Below are 24,015 nucleotides of genomic sequence, written 5' to 3'. Positions count from 1 at the left end.
CATGCATTGCAGCATGAAGCTGTTCAGTTGATTGTCACCATTGTTGAGATTCATATGTGGATTGTTCATTTCTCTGTGTCCGACTCATTCTATAGGTTAATATTTTGTCTATATAGGTGAGAGCACTTTTGAAAATTGAAATACTATACATTCTTTTTACTGGTTTACATCACTTCATGGCAATAGTCCCACCAATGGTCAAATTTTGAGCAAACATGTTTAGAGCACATTTAGGAAGAGTTAGTTTTAAAAATAAGAGCTTTTGTAGATGTGTGACCTACAGTAACTAGCTGGCAACAGTGTTGCCAATATATTACTGTAGAAATAGCGGGTAAGGGCTAACCGTGTGTAAACCGCCAGCGATTGACATCTACCTGATACTGCACTCATATTCATATAAAGAAGCCATGTTGACAAGTTTTTGTAAGTTAGGACAAAATCCACAAGATTGTAGTACCTTCATTACCCTGTAAATGGCAATATTAATTATAAGATAGGTGCCATGCAAAATGTAATGTGTAATTGCATTAGTCATTACACATGTAGTGGAGTAAAGAGTACATATACTTGTTCAAAAATGTAGTTAAGTAGAGAGTAAAAGTTGCTAATATCTTTAATACTCAGTACAACTACAAAGTAGCCAAAAAGATACTTAAGTAAAGTAACTAAGTACATTTACTCCAATACTTTACACCACTGCAGGTTTGGAACAACCTGAGGGTGAGGAAATGATGACAGAATGTTCCTTTTTGGGTGAACTGTCCCTTTAAGAAAGGCGCTGGATTGAATGAAATGCAGGAGTAAACGTCTTGAGTTGTGAATGTGTGAGAGTGACTGATGTGTGTTGCCTTTCTGTCGTGAATTAACAGCGTGCCGCTCTCATGAACACGTGTTATTTTTATTCCTGATTAGCTGTTTTATCACACTTCACCACATGACACACATCACACAAACACTGTTTCAAATATAACCGCAGCAGCCAGGCACACGACGTGGCGTACTGTTTAAAAGACACGGTCGCTCGGACAGATAGATACAGACACATTATTGATGAGAATGACGTCATCGAGATACAACCGTCCTCACCATCAGCTTTCTTTGTGTTTTACAGTATTTATACATCAAAACACCACTCGTTCATGTTTGTGAAGTTTCTTGAGCCAAAGACAGTGCCGTCTATCCACCGGCGCCTTCTCCACGTGCCAAAGCTCTGCCAGCTGACTTGTTGCCTCGCTGCCCAATCAGACAGTGACTTCAGCGGCAGCGTTTGTGACCGGTCTCGCTACTCACTTGTCATTGGTCAGCGGTGAAAACTTTATAACTTGAAAAGACGCTCCGAGCTGCAGAAAAAGACGCCTGCGGTGGCAATTAAAAGGGCGCTCAGGGCACGGTTTACTCCGCCGTAGGATTATAATGTTACACAGATGCTAGCATCCTAAAAGAAGTCAAATGTGAACATAGCCTTAGCTTTATTGGGTTTTATTTGAATAATTGTGCTTCTTGTATTTCATTTTTAGCAATTGTGTTCTGTGCTTTTGTCATTTTATGATTAATCAGATATTGCTATTAACGTTTAATTTATGATTTAGGTTTTAGTTGGACTTTAACTGATTGGTTAACTAACTGGTATTCCTTGTTACTGTACGTGTGGAGTGTTCAGTGTCATTCAGCAGTCCGTGAGCGAGTCGAAATCTTTCATGACAAACGTTACACACTTCAGCAGTGACCTCATGGTGCTCCACCCTCAGTTATATTGTTTATGAAAAGACACCCAAAGCCTTGGGCTCTTGTGTTCTCGTGTTCTGAAGGAGACACCCATTCACATGATGAGGGTGGTGATGATATGACATGTTATGAGCTTGTTATTGCTGCTGTGCTTTTTTTGATCTTCTCTTGTAGTTGGCTGTGAATATTTTGTGGTGATGTTAATGGGTTCTCGCAGCAGCCGGTGAGGGCTGAGGTGCGGCCGGCCCTGTGTCTGCTCCTAATTGGACTAAAATGTCTTGCACATGGGCTGTTGGCTGCTCTCGGTCGGAGGAGGAGTGTGAGCGTGTGTTCTCAATGCAGTTATCTCGTTCGAGCCGTGCGTTTATAGATGAGCTCTTCTGTTGCTCTGCTCCAAACCTAGGGAAGGACGCTCGACATATAAGAACATGTTGGGTTATTTTCAACACATCGTTGGGTCAAAAAAGACAAATCCAACCGTTTGGTAACCCATGCTGAGTTGTTTTAACCTAAAATACAGGATTGTTTGAACATTTTCTGTTCATTTAACCCAACCCATGATCCATGTTCATGTTATTTATTTAATGTTTACGCAAACTTGGTTTGCATCAGTACTTTTTGGACATTTCTAGAGCATTTGAACAAAGCTGTGATAAGACTGTGATCGTGATTCGATTTTTCATGTGTCTACTGGGTTATAAACCAGACGCGGATGGGATTCAGTTTCAGTTAGGATGCTGCTGATGAAGAAAGCTGCCTGTATGCAGACCGTAGACTAATAAGGGTTCTTCACAGAGATGTCACAGGAGAACCATTCATAGTGTTTGAAATGTCTTTTCTTTCTTACTTTTGTAAAGCATAGGGCGGTCGATTGCTTCATTATGCTAATGAGCTTTAAGACACTGCGTTTGTTTAAAGATCGCCTCAAAGCTTTGCGCCGTGGCCAAAAAGGTGTGTGCATTATTTAACATTGACATTTAAATGAACGTGCATTCCTCCAAAGACGTAATCACAGCAGTTTGATTCCTAGCTTGAAATGTATCTGAAATGATCCACCTGGAGGACGTTAGCAGCCTTCACATCGGGACGCACCGAACATGTTTGCCTTTGAGAACCGTCAGATTCACACCCGCGATGATGTGACTTTGAGGTGTTTGTCATACAGACTGTGTGTGTTATCGGCTGAAAGCAAAATCTCCTCACATGATCTCGTGTTTGACTGAAAACACATGTAAAGTTGGTGTGAGTGTGTCGGTATCTCAGGTTAAATGTATTGAGAAGCATCTGGACGTGGTTATGCATTTATTCAAATGGTGCGGCGGTCTCTGGTCTCTCACGAGCTCTTCGGTGATTGGATAACCAGAAACAGATCTTTTTTCATGGATTATTATGATATAGCACACATAACAAGAGCGTCAATGCCAGAAACAGATCAACATCTAAACCCACACGATCATTCACACACAATTCACTGACAGATTTTAAGATGAAATAAAGGAGAAAATAATCCATGAAAACTGGGTTTTGGGTCTTTTCTCTGTGTGTACGTGGCTGGTGTTTCTTCTTCTTCCATTCCTGCTGTAATGTGTGTATTTAAAATCCTAAAGCGGTGTGGAAAGTTCCTCTCGTCTAACAGTGTTTGTGTGTCTCATTTTTCAGAGCTGTATGGATTCGACGTTCTTGTGGATTCTAACCTCAGACCGTGGCTGTTGGAAGTGAATCTCTCTCCATCATTGGCCTGGTGAGCAATATTTACACACTCATCCCATCCGTCACGTTTTCTGCTGTGAAGATCTGGAGCTCCTGATTGACGTCTCATCCGTCTGTGTGAGAAACAAGAAACATTATTTACTGTACATCATTAGATATATTTATTCATTTTTAACCAAATCTTACTGTAGGAGAGCATTTAACATTTGACACCAGGCCGTGATACCAGGAGGATTGAAGTTGAAGTAAACAAGGGAGAGAAGGAACAGCATGAAAGACACTTTTTTTTATCCTAGACATAAAACGCAGTCAGAGCTTGACAGTAATTGAGAAAGTGGTCATCCATAACTTCAGTGTGTGTGTGTGTCTGTGTGAAGTGTGTCGTCTTGTGTTTATTGGCTGTTGTCATGAGCAGTGCTAAATAAAGTTGAGCTCATAATGGAGCCTTATTTTGGTTTGTGTTTTTATGTGTGCAGTGACGCTCCTCTGGATCTGAAGATAAAGGCCAGCATGATCTCTGATATGTTTTCTCTTGTGGGTGAGTCATCTCATCTTCATTATCATATAAACGCTGTTGTCTCGTGTGATTGTGTCTCTGAATCCCTGCTTTCATGTTACTGTACAGGTGGATTTCTCTCAAGTCTTTCATGTTTGAGTACGATCTGCTTGAGAGCGCATGTTTCTTTCATGAGGATAGACATGAGCTTTCTTCCTGAGAAAAGACCTTCAAAGTTATGTTTTGGGGGATTTTTATGCCTTTATTTAGTATATAGTTTTGACAGGAGGTAACGGGTGGAGAAAGTGGGAAACGGGTCCAGTTGCATAAACTTAGCCGCTAAGTTAAGACTGCCGCTGCGTCTGAAATCGCATACAGTGACGGTACTGATTTAAATGAAGTACCCAACTATCGACCGTTAAAACGGTGCTTTCTGGGTAGTATAAATTGAAATTGGACGTACTGCATCCGCCATGTTTTATGGTCATGCGACCCGTATGCTCTTTGACCTATGGCGTATTTACATCAACCTGTACCTTCGCATCGGTTCAAAATTTATTCACCTGTACTTGCATTTAAAGGGGTCACATGGTGCGAACAGGTGTTTTTCTGTGTCTTTGGTGTGTTATAAGTCACTCATGCATGTATTAGACACGTAAAATTGCAGAAATGAAAGTGTGGGAACAAAAGAGTCATTCTATGTAAAAGCAAATGCTCACCCAGACCTGCCTGAAACACCTCGTGTAGCCACACCCCCACAAATCTACATCAGCTGGTGGTCTGATTTGACTAAGACCGCCCAAATGTAGACACAAGTAAGGTGGTGTACCTGTCATGTCAACTGAAGAGGAACCTGATGTTCCAAATATGGTCAGAGGCGTTACATTTCCCTCACACGCTTGCAGTATTCCACCAATCACTACGCACTGGTTAACTGGCCAATCACAGCACACCTCGCTTTTCAGAGCCATGAGCTTTGTTAAAAATCTGTGTGTTTCAGAGAGGCGGAGCAAAGAGGAGATACAAACATGCACGGTGTGTGGAAAATACAGCGTTTATCAACCTTAAATCCTGTAGACACATTACATTACATCTAAAACAAACCATAATATTCCTTTTAGCCGTGTCATATGACCCCTTTAAAAACAGACACCCACTTTTAACGTTTTCTGCTATTTTAATTTGATTTACTTTTGATATCTGACCGTTGCTCAGCTCCCGTTGCATCATGGGATCATCATTTTGCATCATTTTATGTAACTGATTTAAAGAAGCATTGACCAGTCTCGAAGAAGAAAGATTAGCCGACTAACTTCTAAGACTAGTCTAAGCAGTTTATGACACAGCACCTCGAGACAGGAATCAAAGGTCAAAATAATTTAAAAAAAAAAAGGTTTTTTCTTAACCCACTGTCCAATAGTTTTTTATTGTTTTAAACCAGATTGAATAATTTTAGAACAAAGTATTTTAGCATGAAATGTCTCTAAAAACAAGACCTAATGTGATTTTTCATGGCTCAGGCGTGTTTTGATGTTGTGATTTGCTGTGTAGACGGAACAAAGTTCATCAGACATTTACAAACTACATAGACGAGTGATGTTGTTAGCTTTCTCGGCAGCAAACCGAGAAATCTCTCTTTGTCAACGGTCAAAGTGTTCTGAGGGAGCTGTCAATCAAACCTTCTGAAACTTCTCATCAGATTCAAAGCTACGCTCATCAGGTTTCCCTTCAGTTTGTTGCCGAATGTCTGCAGTCTTGCACATGAAGTGAAACATCTGAAGGGCTACAACTACATATCAATCAGTTTTTATCTGATCGTAAGGTGTTTCTTGCTCTCAGGTTTTGTTTGTCATGATCCATCATCACGACAGTCACGTGCAGACAGATCTGGATTGGATTCAAGAGTGAGAAACTCCATCCAGAAGCTTCAGGTAATTCATGAATCAAACAAGGCAATCAGATGGTGACGAGATAAAAGAGAGATCTTAGTTTTTCATGTCTGCTACACGCAGCTGAATGGTTAAGTCACAGGATCTGACATTTATCTTAATGAATATGTCTCCCCACACTGTAACAACCTTTGGTTTTCTGACACAAAGTGAAATAATCGGTGTTTCTGTGTGTCACTCAGCGTCAGAGACTGCCGTCTGTCCACCGGCCCGAGGCTCAGAGAGACAAACAGATGGACAGCACAGTGGGCCTGACAGCAGAGGAGGTCTTGAATCTTCTTTAGTCCTGTAGTCGTGATGATGATGACGCTCTTGATTCTGATTGGCTGCTCAGATGTGTGATGTGTTTTGTGTGAACAGGTGAAAGTTGTGAGGAGGGTTCAGGAGGAGTACGAGCGCAGGGGTGGGTTTGTTCGGATCTTCCCCACCGCAGACACCTGGGAGCTGTACAGGTGAGAGAGTGAATAGAGACGCACGTGTTTTATCACACACACGCTTTCATTTATCAGTTAGTATTGTGGTAAAGGTGCATTTGACCTTACTCATTGAAGCCGTGTTAAAGAAATGTAAAGATTGTACACGTCTGGAGGTACTGTAGATAAAACAATAGACTGTATTAACTTACAGTGATATTTTAATAATCCTGACTTTACCTTAGAGGTCCTTAAAGGGATCATTTACCCCAAAATGTATTTGTAAGAATGCCTATAACCAGACTGATCTTGGACCCCATTGACTACCATGGTAGGAACAATTACTTTATCATTTTGTTTTTGTTCTGTTGAGCACAAAAGAAGATATTTTGAAGAATGTAGGTCAGCAAGCAATTCTGGGCCACTTTTGTCTACCGTTGTCATGTTTTCCTACTATGGGAGTCAATGGGGTCCCAGAAGTGTTTGTTTACAAGCATTCCTCCAAATATCTTTCTCTGTGATCAACCAAACAAAGACATTTATACAGGTTTGGATCAACTAGAGAGCGAGTCATTAATGACAGAATTTTCATTTTTGGGTGAACTGTCCCTTTAAAAGATCTCAGGTTATGTGTTTGTAATGACTTTTAATATGTGAATATGAGTACTATTCTAAATCGTACTATGAATCTTGACTTAATGGACACTAGGGAATGACATCAGTGATGACTGTTACTATTGGCTGTGTCAATAACCAATCATGATGTAGCTTGAACAGAGATGGGAAATATCTAGTCTCATGAACTTCGGCCGCTTTCTTTGGCCAAGGTCCACCCAAGAGGCCTTATGACTGGCAGGTAAAGCAACCAATCACGTTTTGTTTCGTGCCGCGTCATGTTTAGAGGCGTGGAAAGTCCCCAGAGTAACAGACCGGTGTACATTCACCAACGTGTCAAAAGTTAACAGCAACAAAATGATTATAAGTTTATGCCGTGATCTTCGCATACTTTTAAGAGTGAAGCGTTTAGTCGATTGTGATGAATTCTTATTGCAACTGTTGTAAACACGACTGCTTACTTCTTCGATCAGACGGCTTCGTGTTGCTTCCAGACGGACCGTTTAAGAACGCGACACGCACGTCAGCCGGAAATCCTGTGAAATTCAACCAATGAGCTGACGACTTCGAACGTACTGAAGTGTTTCCAGAAAAGTGCGCCGACTGTCCGAGACTAGGAAATATCAGTGAAAAACCATTGAAAACAAACACTTGATGTGTAGGGAGTAAAAGAAGACATTCTGAATCTACAAGATAATAAATGAATGTATTCATCACTCTCTAAATCATTTGATGAGTGCTTTCACATAAACATTCAGTTGTTTTTCTAGAATCTGTCAGTCACAGAATAAATCTTCATCTGCTTTACTCAGTCTTGTATTAGTGATGTTTAGTTCATTGTGTCAGAAAACAACATTTTATTTTTGTAGTTATATTTTAACATATTTTAAATAGCTTTTATTTTTATATTTTTAGTTTCCCTGGTAATTTTGGTTTAATTTTTAGCTGTTATGGGCTTTGTCATTTATTTATTTGTTTGTTTGTTTATCTATTTGTATTTTTGTTTTTATTTCCAGTTTATGATCTTTGTGCCTCGACATGTATATCAAGTTTTATTAAGTTAAATATGAAAATGTATTTCATCAGCTGTGGATGCTGAGTGTTTGATGTGTGCGTGAGTACAGATGACCAGAGACAACACAGCGTCTGTGAATGGATATCAGATCATGTGCAAGGCTTTGGAAACTTGAGTTTTAGTTCAGATGAAATGTGAAAAGCACTGCATACGTCATCAGCTGTGTGTAGAGAGTTCACACATGTGTTCAGAATAAAATAAAAGATGGTATACAAAATACATGTTTGTAATTTTAGAATGTTTATACAGTCATTTATACAAGATTTAAACAAGATGATCTCGATTAGATTATATCTGCTCCTTTATATATTATACCTGCTCACATCTGAAAACAACAGAACTGAACTGTAACCTCAGACTCAGTTGAGACTTGTTATGTCATTAATCTCTCTCTCTCTCTCTCTCTCTCTCTCTCTCTCTCTCTCTCTCTCTCTCCTCCTCTTTCTCTCTCTCATCTCTCCTCTCTCTCTCTCTCTCTCTCTCTCTCTCTCTCTCTCTCTCTCTCTCTCTCTCTTCTCTCTCTCTCTCTCTCTCTCTCTCTCTCTCTCTCTCTCTCTCTCTCTCTCTCTCCTCTCTCTCGCTCTCTCTCTCTCGCTCTGTCTATCTCTGTGTCAGTGATTATCTGGAATACAAGACATCTATGAATGCCATGTTGGCTAAGAAACTTTTCCATGGAAGGTAAGACTTTCCATCCTGCTTGGAAAGATCTTCATGTGTTTAAAGGAAACTTGAGCTACTTTTTATATTTATGAGAGAATGTCATAAAACTGCTGATATTGTCTGACTTAAAGGAGCATACTGTATATATTTACACTTAAGCATTCAACAGATGATTTTATCCAAAGTGACTTATAAAAATGAAGAAAACAGCAACGTGAGGCCATAATATGAGAAGCTATAATTTCAACTTTTGTTATGTGTAAGAGAGATAGAGTTTTTATTAAACCACGAGCGGTTGAGTGATTTTGTGCGGGTTCCACCAGGCCGTGATGTTGAATGTGTCTTCATGTGTGCAGCGTCTGGTAAACTAAAATGCTGCTGACCTCAAAAAAATATTATAACTTGTTCATTTTGTGTTGCTCTTTGCTTCTCAGATCTGGCCAAACAGCTGCGTCCTCCAAGTCAAGGTTAGTATCTTTACTTTCAACCATTGCAACAAACACACACACGCACCGTGAAAATGAGTGTTTGTCATGTTTTATTGAGCAGGATCAGAGTGAATGATAATGTAGCTGTGGCGGCATTCTACACACATCATCTGGTCCAATATGAAAGAAAACTTCTTACTTTGGAGGCGCGCAAGCAGAAGCATAAACCCGGACGAGCCCCCAACAAAAGAAGAGAAGAAGGTGACACGAATACTTTTCTAAACAATGTTTTTTTGAATTCTTATTATAATTCTATGAACTCTTTAAGCGTTTCTTTTAAAACGTTGCCAGCCAGTGCCAGGATTTTGATCATATTCAAGGGTTTTTCCTGGCTCAAAATGAGGCGGAGGTGGCGCAACGCACCTGTAGGCCTACCTTCCCTTTAAGTGGCTTAACAAAACACTTATATTAAAGTTCTAAATATTAGATGAAAACGACAACTAGTAAGTTATATAAAACATTACATTTATTCACCCGAACAGACAAGTTGAAATTTTTAAAATAAGCTTTTTATCCTTTTCAACTAACCTTTCAGCCCATAATTAACCAGTCTTACTAAATGAGCAAAGCTCATTCACATCCTACTGTACGTTCTCTTGTGGTTCACTGAGCTTTGAATGATTCGCTGATCTCTTACATTCTGTATAAACGAATCGGTTCAAAGGAGTCATTTGTTTGCGAGTCGTTCTGATCGCAATGTGCATTCAAACTCGCTGTATACAGTATAACGCGGATTCAACGAGCCAACTTCACAGCTAAAAACATTGCAGTGATGTACAGCATGTTAATTTAAGAAACCTTTTCAAGAAATTAAAACATCTGAACAGCCGTGAAACACCGCTAATACAGCTCCTAATATAGCTCTTCTACTGAACTCTTCAGCGCCTCAATGTGCTGATAACGAAACAGCGCCTCTATTGTGGCGTAATGCCGCAACTGCAGTGATGTGACATCACATTGATAGGGGATCGCCAACAGCCTGTTTTGTGGTTTAAATGAGATGACAAAAAGAAGAATGGGTGGATTTGTATAATTACAGGGTGTTTCTGCACACACACTGGCGAACATTTCAAAGTGCATTTTCTGGGATAGCGGCCCTTTAATGTGCGCAGTGTTTGTTGTGAAGAAGACACTCGACATAATTTCGCTGTGATTGCAGGACATTTGACTGAGGCGACCGCCTCCAATTTGTCTATGCAGGAAAAACCCTGTATTCACAAAGACTTTCATGACCCCCAACATATTTTTTGAATGAATATGTACAAATGCAATATTTCTAAGAAAGAGCGGAAGATCTGTTTTAAACACTCCGGATCAGAATAACAAATATGATCAAAACATGGATTTTGAATGAAAAGGTTTTTGATTAGGCCAAACAAACTCGTCTTCTACATTATTTTGTGTATTTACAGTGAAAGTCATAAATGAGAGAGTGTCAGATTTTTTCGTGCAAGAATGTTGTTTTGCTGTTTTTAGTTTTGACAGCTGACATCATTCTACCTGTACAGAGTTGGTTTTAGTTCCCGACGCAAGTAAATGAGAAGCTTAAAACCATTCAAATGATATTTCTCAGAGAGTGACCTGAAGGATTGTGTGAGAGAAACAGACCCGTTAGATTCTTAAGACACCAAGTATAAAGTAAGTACATTACAATATGCGATGTGTGTTTTAGATGCCAAACTGTCTTCGGCTCACGTCAGTGAGAATGAGGAGGGGGTGGAGAGGAAGGCGGAGCCTAACTCATCTCATTTACATACAGCAGACGAGCTCCACACACGCAACGCTCCGCTGAAACCCCAAATCAATCTGCTACACATCGTCCAGCAGGGCTGGAGTCTCAGGTCAGTGTGCACTCACACAACTCTCTTCTGGTTTACAGGTGGACATAAGGTGATTTGGACACCTCGCGGTTGAATTCACACAGGAATCCGGCCAATCCCACGCGTTCACCTTGACCTCTGTGTAGATGGGCTCGCTCTGATTGGCCGTCTAATGGCTGAATGTCTTTTCTTTGTTTAACATTTGACTGGAGTGCTGGAAACACTTGAAACATTTCCCCTCCCCGTCACGTTACGCAATAGCACTGAAAAAACACACTCGTATCCAAAGCGCAATAAAGATCCCAGTTTCCCCTGCGCCGCCTGATGGGATGAAGTGGAATTCCAGTATGGAATTATAATGACATGTCTGAGTTTGTGAGGACGGGCCGAGAGCGAGAGCTCTTACTGTACATCACATCCCTGTCTCAAGCTTTCCTTTCATTGTCATTGGGTTGTTTATCTGCTCTTGAGGACGTGACTAGTTGATGGTTATTGCAGCAGTGAGGAGGCGTTTCTTTACTTCACATGTCGGTTCACTTTTCACTGCCAGTGAGTTCAGAATAAGAACTGCTGTAAATATTCTCACTGGTCATGAAACTGTGTTTTATATCAAATGTGTGTGTTCAGTATATGGATGAAAACAGTGTCATGTGTGTGTCATGTGTGTGTCATGTGTGTGTCATGTGTGTCATGTGTGTGTGTGTGTCGCAGTAAAGTGCAGGCGCGGATGGTGTTCTCCTGTTATCTGCAGCGGGTTCAGCTGCGTCTGCTGACCGAGAGCACACAACACAGAGGCTCAGCGTGGACTCGGAAAGATCACGATCAGATGGTATACTCACACACACGTCTTTCTGCGTGTCAGGTGTGTCTGTCAGGGGCTGATGGGAAGGGTGTGTGTGCCTGTGGCCTTGTTTGTATATCCCGGTGGGGACCCAAACCTGAATGCACACCAACTCATGGGGACTCGTGTCACGTCCCTATGGGCAAAAAAAGCTTATAAATCGTACAGAACGATAGTTTTTGAAAATCGAAAAATGCAAAAAGTGTCTATGATCTTTAGGTTAAGGGGTAGGGCATAAAAGAAACAGGATAAAAATCATTATGCCTATGGACTGTCCCCACAGGGATAATAAACCAGACGTGTGTGTGTGTGTGTGTGTAGGAGCTGGTTGTGCGTTTTCTGAAGAGGGCCAGCAGTAATCTACAGCAGGACGTGTGTATGATGGACACCGGTCATCATCTGTCACTGCCAGACCGCCAGCGTCTCCTCTCGCATCAGCTGGGAAACTTCATCCAGCTCTATCACCAGGTCTGGGTTTCACCTCAACACACTATATATTTCAGTCTTTAGAAAGAACCTCACTCATGTTTAAACGCTTTTTCATGATCATTGCAGTGTAAGATCTACTGTATGAGCTTTGGGACATGATGATAGAAATGAATGTATGATGTTCAAAATAAAATGCCATCCTCAACAAATAAATACATTTATATAGAGGAATGATTTGTGAATGTATACGAGTATTAGTAGTACTTTAGTCATTGATTTCAGTCACAGGAGTTGATTTAGATGATGATGCTGTGACAGAGAACTCTTGAATAGTGTTGCGTTTGTTTGCATGGACTTTGCTTCATGATCCTCAGGAAACCAAGGAAATGGTGAAGCGTTTGGAAAAGATTTCAGATGAAGATCACTGCATCAGTTCCAGTGTTTTACAGGAGTTTATTCTGGAGGCGAGGTCTTTATCACATTAATCCATGTTCTTTTGCATTCTGTAAACTCAGTGGCTCACTGTTCTTTACTCATGTTTTAGCAGTAGTTTTATTGTTTAGTACTAGTTTATACTAGTTATACTAGGTTACAGGTCCGGTCTTCTAACAGTCGACTATTTGTTTGTTGATGAGAATTTTGTCTAACAAAGAGTTCATAAAATAAGGCCTTCTAGACAGTGTTGGGTGTAACTGGTTACTAAGTAATTAGTTACTGTAATTTAATTACTTTTCCCTTGAACAAGTAAAGTAAGGGATTACTCTTATTTTTCCTGTAATTTAATTACAGTTACTTCTGATGTCATTAAACTAAATACTTTGTGTGCAGAAGAGGAATTGACATCAAAATTCAAAGTCTAACTTTAAAATCCGTGCTTTAATGTATAATTCTCACATTTGTAATTAATAATAAGACTTTATGTGGTTTTATATGATTTATTTGAATGAACTAAAAGAGCCGTTTCATGTCTATCCTTGACTCACTTAACTCATCAAGGTTGATGTAGGATATAGAAAGTCATTAGTAATAAGTAATTAAATACTTTTTGTAGAGAGTAACTTGTACAGTAATCTAATTACATTATTGAATGTGTAATTAGTAACTAGTTATTAATTACTTTTTCAGAGTAACTTACCCAACACTGCTTCTATAACATTTCAGTTTATTCCTTTTTTTTCAGTTTAGCTTTATACCCCAATATAATATGTTTGATTGTAAAGGTCAAGTTATTGTGGTGCCGTTTAAGCTTCGTTATGTGTGCTGGAGCTGAGAAAGGTTGTTTCTACAGTATTAATAGATCTTTAAAATGAAAACATTTATAATCATTACTTTTGCGGGTGTCCCAGCGGATCACTTCATGTGAGCGCTTGATCTATATTTGAAAGGCTCATTATTATGTTTTTTATTTCTCTGTAATGTAGAACGATGTTACAGATGTAACATTATCATCCCTGAAAAACCAAAAGATTCACTGATGTTCTCCTTCCTCGATGCATATTTAAATCATGAAATGAATATCATAAACATGTGAAAAGTCGACTAATGGCCTAAATGAATGACCACGGCCGTGTTTCTAAGTGTCTAATGAGTGATGGGTTTGTCTTATTCTTGTAGTGAAGGTGATCTGGAGGAGGTCCTGACGTTCTACAGTCAGAAGAACAAGTCTGCCAGTGTGTTTCTGGGCAGCGGTAAAACGGAGAGGAAGCCTGATGTTAGACAAGCCACGCACAGTGAGTGATGTTTCTACTTATTAAACACCAGTTTTTCTTATACATAAACGTTATGTATGATGTTGTGTGTGACAGGTGTGACACACGGGCAGGGTTTCACACATCAGTCACATGAAGCGCTTGTGGGTGATGCCTCTGCTGGTTCAGAGAATCCAGACACGATCATCCAGACCCAAAACACAGACGTCAGCCGTGACACTAAACACAGTAACCCAAACAAATCTCACACAATACAACGTGAACGTAGCAGAAACAGAGACGACACAAGCAATCGGACTCAAGTGACTGACAGCTGTTGTTCTGTGAGGCGGAACAGAAGCACTGAAGAGCAGAACCCATCACACACGGCGGCTTTAGAATGTGAACACATCGTGTTACAGCACAGCCGCCCCCCGCCCTACATCCGACCCCCTCCACACCCTTTGGACCACACCTCCTCCTTCAGCGGCACACCTCCGACGATCACATGGGCTTCAGCGTGCTCTGGTTCTACTGACCCGACGACCTCTCGACCGCAGGAGTCCACCTGTGTGAACGCATCCGTCTGCAGCAGGAGGTTCTCACGGCCGTCCTCTGCAGGACAAGGTAAGGACACTCATCACTAATAAAGAGCGATGGGATGAACGTTCACAACGTAAGACTTTCACACGTGAAGTTTAGTTTGGAACGGGGCACTGTTCGCATGAAAAATCGCTAATGTGAAAGCTGTCAAGCGAACTCTGGTGCGGTTTACGAGAACACGGACCCGGGTGCGCACTTGTTCAGGAAGTAAAGGGACCGGCGCATGCGTCTTAGCCGATTACGATGTATTTACTTCAGTAGAACACGTGAAAGGGATGATAACTTTGAATCCAAAGCAACGCCGCGGCAGGCGCCGGGAACAATCGCACTAGGGTTCGCACCCCAGCAAAACTGAAAACGCCCTAAAATCTATCTAAACTACAAGCAACTTTCACTGACAGATCTGAAAGACATCCGTGCCATTGTTTTGTCACAGAATGCACAGAAGTCCTGTTTTTTTCTAAGACATGTTTGTAGAAACGACTTAATCTAATCGAATTAACCGAGGCGTAGCCCTGATTTAATCCAATCCCTGTACAGGAAACCGCCCCATATTGAATACTAAGCAAATGCTGAAAGATGATATTGCTCAATGTTAGTTCATAATTAAATGCATTCACTAATGTTAACAACCTCAGCGGTTACGGTATGGGACTGGAATGAATTGCAGATTTTTTTCATGTGAAGTGTTTTGCTGTGTCGTGCAGTGATGGAGAAGATGAACGTGAGTAAATTGAGGCCGGTTTCTGCGCGTGTTGGGAAAGAGAAGGAGTCTCTGTCGGCTCAGGCTCAGTCCAACCAGCAGGACATCGTGTCTGCTCTGCGTAAACTGCTGGAGAAACAAGCGGCTCGACAGTACAGCTCGTCCAATCACATCAGTCTCCTCACACAACACGTGAGTTCCCATCTGCCCTCACAAACATCAAACGCACATCACCACAGGTCAAACCTTCACTTCCTCACAATGTTGACACGCCGCATCCGGTGATCATGTGACACATTCAGTTTGAATTCTTTGAAAGCACTTTGATTTAAATGTTTTTCGTTGGCATAAAGTTTCCACTAGCACATGCCCCTCAAAGATCTCTTTGATGTAGATAATTGACTGCAAGTTTACTAAAACTATCAAAACATGAATAAAAAAGAGTAAGTTTATTCTGAGGCACTAAAATGATGAACTGAAAATAAAGTAAAGTAAATTCAACTTAAATAGTGTTAAAAAATACAGTAGATGTGTAGATTCCACATATGACCGGTCCGGACAGACCCAGCTGCTGTCAGGGTTGCCAGGTCTGGCTTTCTTTTAAACTGTCGTCGTAGGTTAAAGGTTTGATTTCTTGCATAAATGATGCTTGACTGAAGTGCTTGTGTTGAAATATTAGACTCGACTCAATTTATAATGATAAAACTCTGCTAGATGATGAGACGGAGTAAACACACTTGTCAGTAAAACATGTAAAAACCTTTCACAGCTAACAATGTGATGTTGAGTGTTTTACACTGCGTTCCAAATTATTATGCAAATTGGATTTAAGTGTCGTAAACATTTAATTTTATATTGTTCAATTAAACTTATGGATGGTATTGTGTCTCAGTGCTCTTTGGATCACTGAAATCAATCTCAGACACCTGTGATAAGTAGTTTGCCAGGTGAGCCCAATTAAAGGAAAACTACTTAAGAAGGACGTTCCACATTATTAAGCAGGCCACAGGTTTCAAGCAATATGGGAAAGAAAAAGGATCTGTCTGCTGCCGAAAAGCGTCAAATAGTGCAATGTCTTGGACAAGGTATGAAAACATTAGATATTTCACGAAAACTTAAGCGAGATCATCGTACTGTGAAGAGATTTGTGGCTGATTCAGAGCACAGAAGGGTTCGTGCAGATAAAGGCAGAATGAGGAAGGTTTCTTCCAGACAAATTCATCGGATTAAGAGAGCAGCTGCAAAAATGCCATTGCAAAGCAGCAAACAGGTATTTGAAGCTGCTGGTGCCTCGGGAGTCCCGAAAACCTCAAGGTGTAGGATCCTCCAGATGCTTGCAGTTGTGCATAAACCTACTATTCGGCCACCCCTAACCAATGCTCACAAGCAGAAACGGTTGCAGTGGGCCCACACATACATGAAGACTAATTTTCAAACAGTCTTGTTTACTGATGAGTGCCGTGCAACCCTGGATGGTCCAGATGGATGGAGTAGTGGATGGTTGGTGGATGGCCACCATGTCCCAACAAGGCTGCGACGTCAGCAAGGAGGTGGCGGAGTCATGTTTTGGGCTGGAATCATGGGGAGACAGCTGGTGGGCCCCTTTAGGGTCCCTGAAGGTGTGAAAATGAACTCTGCAAGGTATGTAGAGTTTCTGACTGAGCACTTTCTTCCATGGTACAAAAAGAAGAACCATGCCTTCCGTAGCAAAATCATCTTCATGCATGACAATGCACCATCTCATGCTGCAAAGAATACCTCTGTGTCATTGGCTGCTATGGGCATAAAAGGAGAGAAACTCATGGTGTGGCCACCATCCTCCCCTGACCTCAACCCTATTGAGAACCTTTGGAGCATCCTCAAGCGAAAGATCTATGATGGTGGGAGGCAGTTAGCATCAAAACAGCAGCTCTGGGAGGCTATTCTGACATCCTGCAAAGAAATTCAATCAGAAACTATCCAAAAACTCACAAGTTCAATGGATGCAAGAATTGTGAAGGTGATATCAAAGAAGGGGTCCTATGTTAACATGTAACTTGCCCTGTTAGGATGTTTTTGATTGAAATAGCTTTTGATTTCAGTAAATATGACCTCCTAATGCTGCAAATTCAACAAATGACCATTTTCAGTTTTTTACAACCTATGAAATGTTTTCAAACTCTGTTGTGCATAATAATTTGGAACAGTGCATTTTGAGTTTTTCATTTTTTAAATAAATACTGTTGTCAGTGGGAGGTTTGTTCAATAAAATTCCAAATGTACCCTAACTGTTGATTACTTGAAAATTATACTGACTGTCATTTGCATCGACAAATTAGGAAAACCAGAGAAAGATATCATTTGCATAATAATTTGGAACGCAGTGTATACTGTAGGTGTAAACTCAATATCACAGGTTTTAAACTACGGTCACATTTTAATGTTGTGTTAGCTAACGCCTCCGTTTTGTTGTCTTGTGTTTGTTGAGCGATTATAATGTTTGTGTCTACACAACAGCACATGTGATATTCGCATGTGTAGAAGTAGGATTGCAGTATAGAGAGTCATCTATGTCTGTATACCTATGGTTGTTAATCTCTATATATCATATCACAAATGCACATTCCGTTAGATAGGTTTCTACTCAACACTTAATCTAATGGTGCGAATTACAAAGTTCAATGCAAAGACTCAAATAGACGCGATTTCGTGCGAATGTCGCGAATTGCGTCTTCTGCGCAAGTTGAACATTTTCAGCAATCAAAGCGATTATTGTCACGTATGGTTTGACACGTCCAGACGCATGGAGACACTCCCTGTCACGCACAGATTTTGTTCGCGCAAGTGATTCGAAAAACAAGTAATCCCGCGAGTAATGTAGGGAGAGGAACGCGATGCTCTGCTTTTGGTGTGAACAGCCGCTCTGAGGGTTTTCTTCCAGATCTGCTTCATGTGCAGAGTGTAAAGTAAGAAGAAGAGGTGTTGTGATGGATGTTTGTTTGCGTGTGTGAGTATGAACGGAAGGTTGTGTCTGTGTGGTCTCATTATCATCACACACACCGGAGGCTCTTTCCTGCCAGTACTTCATTCGGACGACTAAAAAGAATGTTGGAGAATGTCAGCGGGTGAAGATTTGACTCTTTCCTTCAAACACCTGAAGCAGTGGAGTGAGAATTTAAGATGAGACCACACAAGATCTCTGACTGCATGATACCGGAGAAAGTGTTTCTTGAGTTCTGTGGTCTCGTGCTGTTTTACTGCTCGAGTAGAAATACAAGAACAAACTGAAATCAGGTTTTCTGGAAGGAAATCAAACGTCTGGATCTGCAAAACACCTCATAAAAATAACTTGTGTATTTAATGCACAATAACACACTTTAGTTTGATAAAAGACACTTGTGCATCAGAACGGCATTTATTTAGCAGGAGGTGTTTTTTATTTGATGATTGATTTGGCCGTGTTTGTGTTTTGCACGGCAGTATTGTGTTATAAATATAAACTCCTCATTTAGATTCAGTGTCTTTAAACACCTCATCATTCAAACAACTGCTGTTTCAGTGGGTGAAAACACAGCGTTTGACCGGTTGTAGACCCGAGAATCCCGTCGCTCTTCACTTTATAATGACATCAGAATTATGATGATTCGCTCCGGTCTGAACGTGGATGAAACGGTTTACTGTAGAAACAGAACCGGGCTTTCAGACGCCTGTGCCCTCGGCTGCACAGAGCCGTATATAAAGAACATTTCAGCTTCATCACGGACCATTAGCAAAACACATCATCGCAGCCCAACACAACCCGCCTCATTCAACTCCAAATATAAAACTGCTGCCCTGCCCTGACCGACTGTAGAACAACACATGAATTCACCTGTGTTAACTCAATCATGTGTTGACACGCATCTGTAGTGGCTGTGTTTTGATTGAAATGTTACACGTGTGTGTGTGTGTGTGTGTGAATTGAAAGTGATGTGTTGTAATGTTTTTCTCACAGTTGACTAGTCTTAATCTGACCGGTGGACTCTTCAGTAGAGCAGGTTCTGGGGTTCCTGTAAGAGGCACACATTTAGACGCGACGGCTGAGAGATCCAAGTGAGAAATCACACACACACACACATGCACATTCACTATAGACATAAGTATTTTGTACAAATTCTATTCCCTCACCTACCCCTAAACCATCACATAAAAACCTTTGACTTTTTAAAAAAGCCTTTAGTATGATTTGGTTTGGGCACAAAACACAGAAAGTGTCCCCGTAAACCATGTTTATGTTGTTATATAATACAATATATACAATACCACATATACAAGTACACACAGCCACCGCTCTGTCTGCACTTTATTGTTGTGTAGTGACTTTAAGGGACAGTTCACCCCAAAATGAAAATTCTGTCCTCATTTACTCCCCCAGGTTGTATTTGTTCTGATGAACACGAATGAAGATATTTGTAAGAATGTCAGTAACCAAACAGATCTCATCCCCATTTACTGCCATGGGAGTCAGCGGGGGGATGAAATCTGTTTGGTTACTGACATTCTTCAGCAGAACAAAGACATTTATACAGGTTTGGAACAATCTGAGGGTGAGTAAATGAGGACAACATTTTTATTTGTGGGTGAACTGTCCCTTTAAGATCACAAGTGGTGTCATTTGACATCGTCGCTTGACATTAACGTCACCACCAAGCCTCTGACAACTCTTTCAAACCTTTGTTATAAACATGATTTCTGATAAGTAATTACTCCATGAATGAAACGTTTTTTAGATTTGTACCCATGTTAAATTATTTGTGAGGTATTTCTGCGTGATGACGTCCCTGACACTCTCTCGCGCCTGGACTGCAGTTAACTTCCGGTCTGTGTTTGGCTAGTGTCTAACTATTTATATTTAATTTAATTTATATTATTGTTTTATCGTATATTAATTGCATTAAATAAACGATTTGTTGAATTTTGTTGTATGTTCATTTTATTAAATAAACAATTTGTTGAATGGGTCCTGTAGTTTGGTCGCATTTAAAGAAACCATAGGGTACATTGACATCTAGTGGTTAAGCTTGGTATCGCAGTCTAAATTCAAAATATTGAGGAGCCAAGTTTAGCCGCTTCTTCTCGGTTTCTTTTGATTATATAATAATCTACAGGCTCTCTATTGTTTGTGAATGTGTACCGGAAGTCACCTGCAGCCCGCGAACGTGCGCATGCGCAGTAACGTTTGTTTATGTTGTCACTTTGAAACCATCTATAGTTGCTTTTTGTTAGCAGCTGCCATTTTAAAGACATGTAATAGCTTTACAAATCAAAAGTGGGTCATTACTGATGTGTTTTATGTCACAGAATGAAACATAAAAGTATTTATAGTTTTTTTTCACCACGGACCTTATTTCAGACATTTGACTAAGAACCCATTAAACACCCATTGACTTTGGAGTGATGCTGAAAAGCTAACTCACTTCTGGGTTCTGCGTACAAATAAACATCATCCCTAAGTCGTGCTCACGGATGAAACGTGTAGATATTTACTAAATGAGATTAAAGTCGTCACATTTCACTTCACAACAACGTTTGACTAAATCTACTGTCTTCGGTAGTTTAATGAGTAGTTTTTTCCTCCATTTTCCATAAAGTGTAAGAGAAGTGCACTCAAAAGTAAAAACCTCAGAAGAACTTTCTCAAGAGTTTAGTGTGAAAGTCATCCGTACGGAGGCATTCTATAGAAAGTAAACATTCTCAGGAAAGGTTGAAAGTGTTGTTTGTTCTGTGTGTGACCAATTGAGCTCTCACCTCACACACACACACACGCACGCACGCACACACACACACACACACGCACACGCACACGCACACGCACACGCACACGCACACGCACACACACACACACACACACACACACACGCACGCACATCACATGACTGCTCCAGGATCAGCTGTTGTAATAGAAGAGAATGTGGTGCAATGGAAGGGTCAAGTCTGTGGGTTTTCTCTTGTATTTTTACAGCGATATGTGAGTGACTATCTCAGAAACCTTAGCCCTGGTCTTCCCTTCAGTGTTTTTCCAGTCCAGCCCTTCCTTACGTATGGAAATATCAGGGAATTCCTGGAATGTCTGCCTTTTCCCCTTTTGAAATGTTTGTATTTCCACAGAACAGACGGACGGACGAACGGTGCTCGTGTAGAATCTGTTATATTCACAGCATGGGTGTATTTAAAAGAGATGAACAGAATGATGTCTTTCCATTAAGATGAACTGTCAGTTATTCCGAATAGTGTTAGGGAGGAAGATTTCATTCCCGTTTAAAACGTGGCGTCCCATTTGTTCGATATCCGTCTGGAACTTTCCCCTGGCTACTGTGTTCTACACATCAAAGTACACCAAACTGAAGTCTTTTTGTCTTCAGAAGAATCTCAATTCATCACACTTGACCCTTTATTCACTCAACGCTGTCTTTAATGCATGGGGTATGTTCGAGCACCTCCTCGAGATTTTGGGGCCGGTGGTCTGTGCCAAACATGCCGAAGACGTTAAGAGCGCCGCGTTTGATGCCAAAGGCGATTTATCGTAATGCTGTTCAAAGAGAAGTTGTGATCTTTGAAGTTGAAGCTGTCAGGTGTGTTTTTCACTCACCGAGCGTGATGATTCTTCACAAATATTCGGCCGATTTTAGTTCCATTTGGACGAGATCTTCCTCTGTTCTTGGCACGGACGGAAATTCATTTCCAGTAAGTTATTGCTATAGCAGTGATGATAATAATAGACGTGGCTCGGTATGGTAATGGAATGTCATCATTATTGAATATTTAGGTTTGGAGTGGAAGAATGTGGTGTCCCGTCGAGATCATGATGCTGAATTTACTGTCTGCTTTACTTTGGCTTCTTACCGTAGTATTCCAGGATTTCTCCCACTGCCCGACTAAAAACCACTTCACACACACACACACAACTCTCACCCTCATGACATTCAAACCTGTTCTTTGTAACCCAAACGCAGGTTTCTTTAAAACGTGCAAGTGAATGGTTGCCACCTCCTTTTCAAAGAATGAATTAAAAAGAAGGATTCCACACGACACGTGTTGTATATGCAGTGTGTGTGATGAAAACGGCTTCTCATTTTATGCCATTGTCTAGTTTGTTTGGTGCATGTTCACCCACTGTGTGTGTTTGTTGTGTATGAGGGCAGTGGCTGTAGAAGAGCTTGTCTGAGGTCAAAAAGACTCGAGTCAATACTCTCGAGTTTATAGTGGAAATGCAGTCATCTTTAAACCATGTCGTAGTTGAAAAAAGCTTCTTTACTATGATTGGGATGGTTTGGGTTGACGTGGTGAGCGGGTGAGACATTCCTCTGCGTGCTGACAGTGTTGTGTTAATGAATGAAGCTGGACACCAGACACATCAGCACCAATCTTTATATCTCACCGTTCCTTCGAACACAGCGTATACTAAACGCAACTCTCTGTAACAACCTGCTTTTCAACCGTGTGACTTCAGGTATATTCATAAGCAAAAAAAAAGAAATCAGTTTTGTGTCGTGAGGCGTTACTGCAGAATGTTTATATGCCACAATACTGGCCGTGTTTCGGTGTTCTTCTAGCGGGACCATTATACTGTAAATACTCCTGTAACGACTGTTATATATGCGCTTTATGATGTCATTTGCTATACCAGATTTCAAAGTTGAATGTGCAGTGACTTGTGTTATCTCTGAGCATCACAGTGTACACAGATCATGTCATCTCAGATCATCACGGATGTGTTTGTGTTACTGACCACAACAAAGAAAAGTCTTACAGAGACACCGACACACATGAAGATGACCGGACGTCACCAGAACTTCAGTTGAAATAAACAAATTGTGTGTAACTGCTCTATTACTCTACCTAGTTTGAAATAAAATCCCTAAATTGGTTCAAAAATGTACAGCGAATGGGTGTAAATGTAAACGCTTGAGTCATTCATAATGCCGTAGAATAAATACAGCACATGATGAGAACCGTCATTGGTGGTTTGGTGCCGGGACCGTGACTCTGCTGTACGAGGACCCTCGTGATTCTGTCCCAGAGTGCATTTCCTCCAGCAGGTATTATGACATCCTCCTTCAGAGCACATTCATGTGATGTCGACGGCTGCCAGTGTTTTACTACACTGTATTTCCTATGTTTGTTTATTATGGGAATGATCTGATCTGATTCCCTGAAGTTGTCTCCAGGCTCACATGAAGGTTTGTGTTACAGATGTGTTGAGATTGTGTCATCCTGGGTCACAAAGGATTGTGAGAATCGTTGTGCATTTGCATGGGTGGATGGATCTTTTCACATGACTGCAGTCCCATGAGTCTTTGCTTCTGCTGTTGCACAAGAACAGCTTTTACTGACTCTATATGTAGTGCAGCAGGCAGCTTTACACAACCGTTTCAGCAGCGTCTGGTTATTTATGACTGTTAAAGTGAATAAATGTTCTCTCGGATATTCTTTAGAAATTCTAGAAGCTCCTACACTAGTGATGTGTCAACAGTCTGTGTGATTAATCTCATCTCCAAGATCTCAGTCTTATGTCTGTGGTCATTTGGATAAGTATGTCGTCTTTACCTGACAACATTCATGAACGGAAGGCGCACTTCTTTACATTTCTTGTTTGTGTGTTTCTACTGTCAGTCTTGAGAGACAATTTTATCACGTGAAAGGCAGATACGTGCATGTGTTAATATTGGCACCCTTGGTAAATATGAGCAAAGAATGTGAGTACAAATAACTCTGCATTGTTTTTCCTTTTGATCTTTTATAAAAAATAATCTTCAAAATTCAAACATTTCTTTAAAGTACA

At 40.7% G+C, this 24,015-nt stretch overlaps 1 protein-coding gene across 4 annotated transcripts in view; it reads left to right on the top strand.

The window, feature by feature from the left end:
* The window catches only part of ttll5 (tubulin tyrosine ligase-like family, member 5), a 54,783-nt gene that overhangs the window by 11,432 nt on the left and 19,336 nt on the right, over positions 1–24,015 (top strand). For 3 of the 4 annotated variants that reach the window (XM_057343545.1, XM_057343544.1, XM_057343546.1), the window contains 16 exons: positions 3,385–3,466; positions 3,912–3,973; positions 5,771–5,862; positions 6,063–6,146; positions 6,241–6,332; positions 8,599–8,661; positions 9,078–9,110; positions 9,193–9,332; positions 10,804–10,972; positions 11,663–11,780; positions 12,114–12,260; positions 12,596–12,690; positions 13,836–13,951; positions 14,027–14,536; positions 15,220–15,407; positions 19,189–19,286. In XM_057343545.1, coding sequence (XP_057199528.1) covers positions 3,385–3,466; positions 3,912–3,973; positions 5,771–5,862; positions 6,063–6,146; positions 6,241–6,332; positions 8,599–8,661; positions 9,078–9,110; positions 9,193–9,332; positions 10,804–10,972; positions 11,663–11,780; positions 12,114–12,260; positions 12,596–12,690; positions 13,836–13,951; positions 14,027–14,536; positions 15,220–15,407; positions 19,189–19,286 — 2,089 coding nt within the window. The remainder of the gene's footprint in view (positions 1–3,384; positions 3,467–3,911; positions 3,974–5,770; positions 5,863–6,062; positions 6,147–6,240; positions 6,333–8,598; positions 8,662–9,077; positions 9,111–9,192; positions 9,333–10,803; positions 10,973–11,662; positions 11,781–12,113; positions 12,261–12,595; positions 12,691–13,835; positions 13,952–14,026; positions 14,537–15,219; positions 15,408–19,188; positions 19,287–24,015) is intronic. The other variant, XM_057343547.1, reaches the window with a different exon arrangement.

Source organism: Triplophysa rosa, linkage group LG10 (genome assembly GCF_024868665.1).
Source record: "Triplophysa rosa linkage group LG10, Trosa_1v2, whole genome shotgun sequence".
NCBI lineage: Eukaryota > Metazoa > Chordata > Actinopteri > Cypriniformes > Nemacheilidae > Triplophysa > Triplophysa rosa.
This window is presented reverse-complemented; position numbering and strand designations above follow the sequence as displayed.